This window comes from Macrobrachium rosenbergii, chromosome 46, assembly GCF_040412425.1.
Source record: "Macrobrachium rosenbergii isolate ZJJX-2024 chromosome 46, ASM4041242v1, whole genome shotgun sequence".
Lineage (NCBI taxonomy): Eukaryota > Metazoa > Arthropoda > Malacostraca > Decapoda > Palaemonidae > Macrobrachium > Macrobrachium rosenbergii.
In genome coordinates, this window is record NC_089786.1 from 7,262,501 (window position 1) to 7,275,000 (window position 12,500).

The following is a 12,500-nucleotide window of genomic DNA, read 5'->3' on the forward strand; positions in this document are numbered from 1 at the left end:
GAGGTTAGAGAAGTAGGGCGAATGGCTGAATTCACGCTTGCACATATTAGATTATTCACGCTTGGTATTATTATTATTATTATTATTATTATTATTATTATTATTATTATTATTATTCTGTAGATGAAACGTATTCATAAGAGATCCCATTATTTAAAAAGAAAAAATCAATTAATCAATTAATAAATAGATAAAAATGTATTACGTACTCTCAACTTTCTCCTCTAGCAAACTTTCTTAGACGCTTTCACCAATTTTTGCAGCTTCTCTCCACTGTTCCAAATTAGTGTCTTGAATCCAGTGTGGAAGAGGAAATTGATTTCATTTAAATATAACCTCAGCTTTTTTAACTATTTTCTAAATATAATTTTTCTGACATTATTGAAAACGGGGAAATATTTTTTGAAGCATGTTTATGTGGACTGAGTAAATATTTCGTGAGAATTATTTATGAGGAAAATAATTCTTCATGAATATTTTTCATGAAATATTCACTGTCATTATAAACACGCTTGATTACTATTTCCGCATTTTAACAATAATATTATACCAGAAAACTTATTAAAAAAAAAAAAAACTGAAGATATATATCTAAATGAAATGAAGCCTCCTCGACAGTTGAAAAATGCTTTATAGCCCAAATATTCTGTATCCGGCTTCGATGACCAGCGATTTTGTGACGCTAGTTTATTCACTATTTAATAAGTCAGACTTAGTCATTGTTTCATGAAAATTACTAATTTTTTGTCTTACCCACAGCGATTTTTGTTTCCCTTATTCGTCGAAATTATTTCATCTTAAACACGATGACCGTACCCGTTGCGACGCCAGGACCGGGAAATTAATAAATCAATCAATCAGTCTTGTGGTCGCCGTCTGGTCGCAAACAAATTCATTCGCATGCCAGCTAAGTCGAGGGCATATACATCGTCGCACAGACTTCGAGAGAGAGAGAGAGAGAGAGAGAGAGAGAGAGAGAGAGAGAGAGAGAAGCCTCCTCTAGTCTCTCCTGTATTTCTCTCTGTAGAAACAATATAGTTGTCAGGGTTGGATTTGGGAAGGTGGGGGTGAGGGGTGGGTGGGGAGGCTGGGAGTGGGTTTGGGAGAGGCGGGGTTGGGGGTGACGTGATGGGTCCATGGAGGACCCTCTGGAATTGGGGAAGGGTTTGGACTGGTCAAGGAGTAGAGGAGGTGGTGTCTCCTGGTCTCCTGGAGGGGGAGCAGGGAGGAGGTCTTTCTACATCCCTTAGGAGGGGTTAGGAAGGTAGGGGGAGGGGTGGTGGATGGGCTGGGGAGGGAGAGCAGAGGGTGGGGGGATGATAGGCTGATGCCAAGGCTGGTCGCTTCTGCTTCTGCTACTCCTACTACTGCTGGTTGGTGCTGCTGGTTCATATGGCTTTCATTCAATTTGTTCAATTCGAGGACCTTCTGTAACGACGGCCTTTCATGCTTAACAGTTAACAAGAACAGCGATAAAGATAAAAAGATAATATTTTCTCGTTCCAGTGTGTTTTTGTAGTCTTTTGATGGTTGTCGTTTCAAGAAAATTATTCATGCTTAAATTTAACAAGAACAAAAATATAAAGATTATATTTTCTTATTCCAATGTGTTTTTGTTGTCTTGTTTATCGTCGTTCTAAGAAAATGAATGGCGGAAGAATTGTCGTGCTGATTTTTTTCTATTTGTTGTTGCCATGTTTCTAAGTCATAGTTTAAATACTATCCGAGGAAATTGATGATATAAAGAACTGGGATAGTAATTTTTCTGGCTTTTTCAATTTGTAATAATTCAGGTAAAAATTGTCTTTGTACCCAAAGAAAATAATTTAAGGAAGAATGGTTTTATGTAATTCCATTTTAAATTTTTCCTACCACGTCGTGTTGATGATTTTTACCATTCATTTAGTATTCGTCGTCGTGTTTTTTTTTTATCATAATGATTTTCGTATGAAAATTTGATTGTATTTATTGTCATATTTGCTGAGGTATAATTATTTTCTTAAGAAAATTCAAGTCGTAAAAGTCTTTGTTCTTTTCAGACTTTCTTTTGGGAAGTTTGTTTCCGATGGTAGCTGTGGTTTCAGAAAGTCTGTAAAGTCTGTGGTACTTTCACATTTCAGGAAATAAGTTACTTTAGTATCCTTTGAGGTTCGAGGAAGTTTCTTCGATATCGCTTATTTAGTATTTATCAACGTAATTTTTTAAAAATCATTATGATTTTCGTATGAACATTTGAATAGTATTATCGTCATATTTTTAAGGTATAATTATTTTCGTCAGGAAATTTAAATCGTAAGACCAGGAATAAAATGGTAGAGAGCTACCATGAAAGCAGCCAATGGTTGTTCTGCCACGGAAGATGGTTACTCTCTCTCTCTCTCTCTCTCTCTCTCTCTCTCTCTCTCTCTCTCTCTCTCTCTCTCTCTCTCTCTCTCTCTCTCTCTCAGTTTCTTAAATAGTTTGAAGGAATGCCGTTCCGGTTCTGAATAATTTCGTATGGTAATGGAAAATTAGCTTGCGGCTGTTACACGTTTGTTTCATTTTTGCTTTACGGTTTAAATGATCATAATGACTCATTTTTAACTATATGTTCGTTTTAAGTATTTACTTTTTTATTTATATTAAATCCTCGGGTGCGGGGAGGTATGAAGAAATTCGGAAAATTACAATTCTCTAATAAATTTTCGCTTTAAACCCGTAGAGTTTTGTGGCACCTACATTCTCTCTCTCTCTCTCTCTCTCTCTCTCTCTCTCTCTCTCTCTCTCTCTCTGAGATGCTATCGTTGTCACGAGTTGGGAAAGTCTGTTTAAGCATTTTCTTGGATTTATTTTAATTAATTTTTTTTTTTTTTTTTTGCTATAAACGAATAACAACCGTACACAGTCTTTTGATGGCATGACAACGATAGTATATAACTATTATATTAGTTCGCGTATTATAATATTATCCATCTGAATATTAGTATTTATATTTATATGAGAACTAATATTTATATGAGTATAAATATATATACAGATATTTATATTTTTTCCACATACAGAGGTTTGTGCTTTCTCTGTTAAGATGACTTTGTGGAGTTACATATGTAAGGGTTGTAATGGACTGGCGTAGCAGATTTACAGGTCATTTTTACAGGTCATACTTACAGGTCACTGATGATCGTCTTATCGCAGGCAAAATTAATGAAGGGATGTCCTGTACGTAAGGTTTTTAACGAAAGTAGAATTGGGAAATTGATAATTGAATTATAAATGAATAAATGAATACAGAATTTAGGCAAAAGGCCTAGCGCCGGGACCTTTGAGATCATTCAGCGCTGAAACGGAAATTGAAAGTAGAAAGGTTTGAAAACCTCGCAGTTGCACTATGAAACAATTGTTAGGATAGGGTGGAAGGTAAGTTGAAAGAAAGAGAATATGAACGGAGGTACAGTAAAAGGAATGAAAGAGGTTGCATCTAGGGGCCGAAGGAACGCTGCAAAGAACCTCAAGTAGTGCCTACAGTGCACCGTGTGAGGTGCTCTGACGGCACTACCCCGCTATGGGGGATATTTGAATTATATACCTTGAGAAAAAGGTCCAGATTCAAGACATATATTTTGACACTTTTATAAATGAAAGAGAAAAGTTCTAGAACGAACGGGCTCTTGATTAACCAGGAAACACAAGAGCACCTGCAAAGCAGAGGTCAGTGGCGCAGTGTATGTGAGGATACAGAGGATAGTCGACGTTCTGATGATCAAAAAATTCGTTATTTTTATAATGAAAATGCCTTCTTTTATAATGAAATTTTGTTCTTTTTATAATGAAATCCGTTCTTTTTTTATAAAGGAAAATACATAATGAAATTTCGTTCTTTTATAATGAAAAAGCATTCTTTTTATAATGAAAAATCATTCTTATATAATGAAAAATTTTTCTTTTTATAATGAGATTGTTCTTTTTATAATGAAAAAAATTTTCTTTTTTAATGAAATTAGTTCTTTTTATAATGAAAATTCGTTCTTTTTATAACGGAATTACGCTCTTTTTATAACGGAATTACGTTCTGTTTATGATGAAAATTTGTTCTTTTATGATGAAATTTTGTTCTTTTTATAATGAAAATTCGTTCTTTTTATAATTAAATTTCGTTTTGTAATGAAAATTCGTTCTTTTTATAAAGAAAATTCGTTCTTTTTATAATGAAAATGTATTCTTTTTATAATGAAAATGTATTCTTTTTATAATGAAAGTTTGTTCTTTGTATAATGACAATTCGGAATCGAGTTCTTTTTGCAGTAACAGGAATGGGAATGTGACTGATTTTCAAAGATTGCTCATGCGATCAACCGTCCGCTCGTAGGGGAATTGTCTTAACGGTAGAAATAATTATTAAGAATTAGATGTCATTTCTAATTCAGTACGTGATTCATCTCTCTCTCTCTCTCTCTCTCTCTCTCTCTCTCTCTCTCTCTCTCTCTCTCTCTCTCTCTCTCTCTCTCTAATATATGTATATATATATATATATATATATATATATATATATATATATATATATATATATATATATGTATGTATGTATGTGTAATTGGTTCATGTGTATAATGCAACATACCTGTCATGCAGTTATTATATAACTAAATATACATTGTATAAATATTAATTGTATCTTTATTGCTGTAGTTAGAGCAGCAGGAGCAGCTGCAATAGAACAGCAACAGCAGCAGCAGCAGCAGCAGCAGCAGCAGCAGTAGTAACAGCAGCAAGGTCCCAGGGTTAGGTGGAACCGACTACCAATTGGATTTGAGATCTGGTTAAATGGATTCCAGAGTCCACGTTCAGGGGATTGGATTCGAAGTTTTGAGGCTTCTGTTGCTTCATCATAGGCAGGTGTTTTCCACGCCAGCACTAAAGGATGGGCATAAAGGGGGGCGGGGCGGGGTGATGGTATTGCTTACATGTTGTGGTGGGGAGGGGAGGGTGGGGGAAGTAGGGGGTTTAAGGTTGGCAGAAAGTGGAAGTGGTGGAGTAGAAGTAGTTGGAGGTTATAGAGGATAGGGAGAGAGAGAGAGATATCTGGGGTTGACGTTGGGGTTCTTCTGCTAATGACCTACCGTTGGGGAGGGGGGGTAGGTGGGGAGGGGGTTGGGTGGGGCATGGGAGCCTTTGGTAGGCCCCTCCCTTCCTCCCTCAGCCGCTCTTGCGATGTTCCCTCTGATGGCATGTTGATGTTCTTATCACTCCTGGAGGGTTTCCAGCATGCTACGTCGTCCGGGCGTCCAGACCTCTTGTTCCAGAAGCGAGAGAATAGGCCGTTCCAGCGGTTACGTGTTCTGGAAAGACTCGGATCCTCCTCGGGGTTAGCGATGATGAGCTTCCAGCTTATAAAGCCTCCGGTTTTTTCCTCTTCCAGCGGAGCTTTGATCTGTTTCTGATTGGGAGTTAGAAGCTAATCTTGACCTCTTTTTTTTTCCTTATTTACTTCCAGTGACGACCTTTTCCAGAAGACGCGCTGGAGTGTGACTTAAGCTGTTTAATGATCTCTCATTACTCTTCTTTTTCGGCTGGAAGCCTCTGGAGGCTTACGGCACTAAGCGGATTAATAACGCCTTCTTTGGCAACACTGTAATGACCTTACTCTGTCTGTTATTAATATTCAGAAATGTCAAAGATGCTGCCTGGCTTTTATATAAGAACCTAGAGGAAGTAATTGAGAAGCTTTGCTTTTTTTTTTGAATCTTAACCTAAATCCTCCCCTCCTTTTGTTGATGATGTGTTTTTTTTTTTTTTTTTTTTTTTTTTTTTTTATTATAACAGTGGTATTGCGTGTTCATTTTCGTATTACGGAATGCTTTGGGAAAACACTTAAATGTTCTTTCTTTGGGGAGGAAATGGCTATTTCTTTTCTTTTGCTATAAGAGTTTACTTTTGGTCATTTCTTATTATTTCTTAATTATTAGATATATTGTTCAGGTGAAATGCTGAATGAATCTAATTATCTATCCGAGAAACTTGGTTGGTTATTAATATCCCAGATAAGTGTGAATGTCATATCTTCGTTTCATATTGCTATTCTTCCAGAATTTTATGCTTTTGAATGAATACCGTTTACTTAGATTATTTCTGTCCGTCGTAATTAGGTCATTGCAGATGACTAGAAAATAATTGACTGCATTCAACTCTGGCTTCGTATATTATATATGTTTATAACATTATCCTTAATGGCAAGGTAGGCCAGGTAATTCTGATTGTTCTCTTGACAGGTGTTTAATGTTAGAACATAAATCTCCTTTCAAAGCGTTTTTATAAGGGCTTACATGATTGTAGAGTTTTATATAAATATATATATATATATATATATATATATATATATATATATATATATATATATATATATATTATTTGTTAAAAGAGAGACTTAAGGTTAAATTGTTTCGGGAAAGAGACAGATTAAAATCGATTAAAATGACCGTAGGTCCTGCTACGGTTCTCAAGTGCAATTATAAAAATAACAATGGCTTTTGTATTTAAAGTAACTGCATATCTTGAGACACTTCTGTGCAGTTTATGATAATAGCAACCGCGTCTTTCAATCTCCCATATCTCCATTTTCCCCTCAAAGTTTTTACTAGGTAATGAACGCTACATTCTCAGACACTATTGATAGACATGCTTCGTAGTCCAGAGAGAAAGCATCATAGACATGCTTCGTAGTCCAAAGGAAAGCATTATAGACACGCTTCGTAGTCCAGAGAGAAAGCATTATAGACATGCTTCGTAGTCCAGAGAGAATGTTGGCCAAGGGTGATTGTATTCAGACTAAGCTTCAATTCGAAGCACTGGAAACAGCTTCCGCACGCGCACACCCCCCCCCTCCCCCTCCCCCCTCCTTTCCTTTAACAATTCCGTTAATTGATCTTGCCAACAGCTGCCGGTTCCTTGCGTCCTGGGAAGTTTTCTCTCCGAAGGATTGTAGGATTGAAGGATTGTAGGATTCATTAACTATCGCCCCTTTTGTTTACCTGTGAAGTAACACAGTCGTGTTCATGGATTCGAAATGATGATTGATTAAATGCATTCTATTTTTTTTTTTTTTTAAAGTGCGTAACGCGATTGTTTTGGTGGGTGCTTAAACACTGATTGCGTTCTTATACTGTGACAGGCTTTAGGTTACGGTGACCTTATATATTACTTTTAAAAAGTATATATTAATGAATGGTTTTATGATTTTTTTCAATTAGGGTTAATTTGGTGTTAATTTACAGTTTGTTAGACACAAACGCAATTAAGTGTCCTCTAATATTGTTTCAGTTACTTATGTAAAACGTTATTTATATATACATATATATATGTATATATATATATATATATATATATATATATATATGTATATATATATATATATACATATATATATATATATATATATATATATATATATATATATATATATATATATATATATATATATATATATATATGTGTGTGTGTGTGTGTGTGTGTGTATGTATATATTAGTCCTTTCAGGTTGTTGAAATTATTTGGAGCAACTAAATTGTGTAAAAATTATGTTGTATACACACACATACACACACACACACACACACACACACACACACACATATATATATATATATATATATATATATATATATATATATATATATATATATATATATATATATATATATGATATATATGTATGTGTGTGTGTTTTGAACACACACTACAGTGCTGTGCTTGTGCTTGATAAATGCATCATATCCACATGGTTAAACCGCCTTGAGTTGAAAAAAACCAGTTGAAGTTGGATCTTCCATCTATGTATCCTTGGGAGACGACCTTGAAGGGACCTTTGTCAAAAGAGAGCTGACGAAAGGTGTGGGGGTGGGAAGGGTGAGAGGCGGCGGGGGCGTTTAAATCGCCCTCCTCCTTAGGGTATCACTCTCCCTTTCAGACTCCCGGAGGAGTGGGTAAAAAAGGTGATCCATTCAGCCAGTGCTTTTCACAGGCACAGGACCCTCCGCGGTGTGGTGGCACCTGTTCACCGGGCATTGTTGTGCTTGCCGGAGGAAGAACCTGTTGGGCGAAAGAACCTGTTCTTGAGGACTCGTGCCTTTGAGGGACCCTGCTTCTGCTGCTGCTGCTACCTGTGCTTATTCTCTCTCTCTCTCTCTCTCTCTCTCTCTCTCTCTCTCTCTCTCTCTCTCTCTCTCTCTCTCTCACATGCATATACACATACACACATGCACCATGTTAATCATATGATGCGCAAGTGACTTTATTTTTTACTCTCTCTCTCTCTCTCTCTCTCTCTCTCTCTCTCTCTCTCTCTCTCTCTCTCTCTCTCTCTCTCTCTCTCTCTCTCTGTGTTAATTATATCACATATTCACATTTCTTTTGATAATTTCTCCTTTATGTTAATCATATGATATTCACACCTAATACGTGAGAGAAATTTATCTCTCTCTCTCTCTCTCTCTCTCTCTCTCTCTCTCTCTCTCTCTCTCTCTCTCTCTCTCTCTGTTAATTATATCCTGCATATTCGGTTTCATTTCTTTTGATAATTTCTCCCTGTATGTCCAGGTTTAGTGTATCAAGTATTCACACCTAATACGTGAGATAAACTCTCTCTCTCTCTCTCTCTCTCTCTCTCTCTCTCTCTCTCTCTCTCTCTCTCTCTCTCTCTCTCTGATAACTCCGTTATGCACAAGCAATTAAGTGGGTTAGATGGATAATTCTCTCTCCCTTTCGCTCTGTCTCTCATTGCAAACAATAATTAAGGACCGATAATTGTCTTGTATACTAAAGAAAGTCAAGGTTGAAGACTGTAAACACACTGACAGTGTTTTACATGTTAGAGAGAAGAAAGTTTTTTATTAAAGAAAATAAGAAACATATGTCTATTTAATGAGTTTCCTATCAGATTATCAGTAAAAAAATTGTATTTTGCAAAAGCATTGTGATATGAGAATTCTTATCATAATGTTAAATTTAAAAAAAAAATGGAAATACGTGTATGAGCAAGTGCCCGTGCAGGCGTAACGTTTATGAGCAAGAGCCCGTGCAGGCATAAGGCCAGGTTAATCCAGTATCATATATCACACAACGCATCTTGATAGATGTAATGTTATTGGGAACAAGAAGGAAAAAAAAGCAGGAATGACAGAATTCCAAAAGAATAATCATGGCTTTCGTTTTCATCGGGGAAAAAATTATTGAGTACCCAGGAAAAAAAGCAACTACGGGGAAATTATTAGTAGCCAGGGGGAAAAAAGGCAGCAGCGAGAAAATTCAAAAGGAATGTGTATTGATTTTGACTTTTTCATATTTATTTTTATTTATTTATTTATCGCTTCATGGTTTACCAAATAACCAGCCTGACAGTATTCCCGCAATTTAACTGCTACGATTTTTGTTCGGATATTATTTAGCAAAGTCAGAAGACTTGGAAATATGTCGACGCAAAAATTCTTCTTTTAACCTTTTTTCCTCTTTTTTTTTTTTTTTAGAGTTTGCTTTTTCCATAAACCTAAGGGCCGAATTTTAATTCTGTATAATCAAATTTACACTTGAAGATTTTTTCATCTTTTTTTATCTTTTTCGTCCACTTTTGTGGAATTTGTATATATGTATTTTTTATTTTCGTTTTTTGTTATCCTCGTGTCGCGGTATTTTAGATCTATAAATATTTTTCATTTTTTGTTTATTTATATGTGTATATATTTTTTTAACGGAATACTTTGTAGCCAAAAGCTTCTTACTGAATGATTTTTTTATTCGCTGTGTTTAGATAAAGAGATTTTATATTCATTTATTTTTTTTTCCAGATCTCACAGCCTCAGGTGAGATACGGCGCTTGTCGGTAAATGAATATAAGGCTGTATATACTCGTATATATATTTATATATATATATATATATATATATATATATATATATATATATATATATATATATATACATAGTTATATATTTATATATTTATATATATATTTATATATTTATATATATAATATATTTATATATATATATATATATATATATATATATATATATATATATATATATATATATACATAGTTATATATTTATATATTTATATATATATTTATATATAAATATATATATATACATATATGTATATATACATACATATATATTACCTTTCTAAACATATGTATACTTCCTTGCATACACGTATGCGTGCACTCATGCACACGCAACTATATGTGTTGTTATGTTGTTTACATAGAGTTGTGGAAATCTGCATATATATATATATATATATATATATATATATATATATATATATATATATATATATATATATATATATATATATATATATATATATATATATATATATATATATATATATATATATATATATATATATATATATATATATATATATATATATATATATATATATATATATATATATATATATATATATATATATATATATATATATATATATACAGTGACACTTGAGAAAAACCAAGACTGTAGCCATTTTGTACACCTTTCCTTTCCAATAGGTCTTTTACTCTATCTATCAGCGCTTTCTAGGTCCTCCTTTCCTCCTGCATCTTATCACTTATTTTCACCTACCTGTGATCTTCCATCCTTTGCACATGACCGAACCATTTCAAAATGCTGCCATCCATTTTTCAGCTATGCCTCCTTTTTCCCACTTCTCCATATTATCACATTTCTCACCTTTCAATTTGCAAGCCATATGAGCCACGCAATTACTCCATCTCACCAGTTTCAAACTTTCTTTTTCGCCTTCAGTATCCGCACTTGGCTTCTATAAAGGATAGTTGGCTCAACAAGTTCATCGCATCAGTTTCAAACTCTCTTTTTCACCTTCAGTATCCGCACGTAGCTTATAAAGGATAGTTGGCTCAACAAGTTCATCGCATCAGTTTCAAACTTTCTCTCTTCGCCTTCACTATCGGCGTGTAGCTTCTATAAAGGATAGTTGGCTCAACAAGTTCATCTCATCAGTTTCAAACTTTCTCTCTTCGCCTTCACTATCCGCACTTAGCTTCTATAAAGGATAGTTGGCTCAACAGTTCTTTCAGATGTTCAAACCTTGGCTGTCATAGACGCTTCATGTTTCATCTCAGTCTTTTGCACCGAGCCTGCTGCCAGCCTTGGTTCATCTGTTCTGTGACACTTCCTTTATCATCCTCCATATTTACTCTCTAATTCCTACACTTCCTTCATCCGTATTATCATTTGCTGTTCCATCTCTTGGTTTCCATCTACACTCCATGAGATTCATAACTCACATATTTACTCTTTATTCACTCTTTATTCTCTCGCAAACTGTCAAACTGGCTTAGACTCACTCCTTTTTTCGTACTTAAGGTTCCTTGCAACGCTCCTTCGGCCTCTAGCTGCAACCCTTTTCATTCCTTTTAGTGCACCTCCGTTCATATTCTCTTCCTTCCATCTTACTTTCCACCCTCTCCTAACAGTTGACTCATAGTGCAAATGTAAGGTTTCCCCTCCTGTAGCCTCTTTCAGACCTTTTTTATCGTCAGTGTCCGTTTCAGCACTGAATGACCTCGTAGGTCCCAGCGCTTGGCCTGTGGCTTAACTTCTATGTCCTATTCTCACTAATTTTTTTTCTCAGGTCTCTCCTTATTATCCCCAGTCGGTACAGTTTTATTTGTAAACATCAGTCATTACCAACTCAGTCGTATGCCTTTTATTTTTTATCTCATTGACGTTTTAAACAGTCATGGAGACATACTACACTCTTTTAAATGTGTATACAGTATATGTATATATATATATATATATAAATATGTATACTATATTGTTTATATATATATATATATATATATATATATATATATATATATATATATATATATATATATATATATATATATATATATATATATATATATATATATATATATATATATATATATATATATATATATATATATATATATATATATATATATATATATATATATATATATATATATATATATATATATATATATATATATATATATATGTGTTTGCTCGTGTGCATCCATGGGTGATTGTGCTTGTGTGTGTGCGCGCGCGCGTTTTGTAAATTCTTTGCTACAGGTTTTAACTTCGAAGTTATTGTAATTTCCAATCGCACTGGACATGAAAACCATTCTCTCTCTCTCTCTCTCTCTCTCTCTCTCTCTCTCTCTCTCTCTCTCTCTCTCTCTCTCTCTCTCTCTTTGTGTGTGCATTCGTAAACCTGCCTATATCTTGAATTCTTCTGTCATAAAGGAGAGAGTAACGGTTATGCTGTCGATGTTCTGTAATAGGTAAAAAAAGTAAATGCGAAATAATAGCATTATTTAATTATTAATTTAATTTGCATATTTAATTATTAAATAATTTACTTACCCATATGTTTGTGGGAAAGATCTTTACGTACATTTATAATCCCTTTGATTATTTCTTAATATCTGTCCACGTGAAGGGGTAAGTGTTAATCCTAATTCTTTT

At 34.3% G+C, this 12,500-nt stretch overlaps 2 protein-coding genes across 7 annotated transcripts in view; one reads left to right on the top strand and one right to left on the bottom strand.

Annotated features, from left to right (window-relative positions):
* Positions 1-12,500, top strand: part of pros (prospero) — a 1,677,936-nt gene that overhangs the window by 92,889 nt on the left and 1,572,547 nt on the right. The gene's annotated exons all lie outside the window — the stretch shown is intronic.
* On the bottom strand, positions 1,042-1,392 carry LOC136830113 (uncharacterized). The gene has a single exon (XM_067089305.1). It carries the CDS (start codon positions 1,390-1,392, stop codon positions 1,042-1,044), a length of 351 nt encoding a protein of 116 aa, XP_066945406.1.

Coding starts and splice junctions, on each gene's coding strand:
- LOC136830113 (XM_067089305.1), bottom strand. CDS start 1,392: ATGAACCAGCAGCACCAACCAGCAGTAGTAGGAGTAGCAGAAGCAGAA.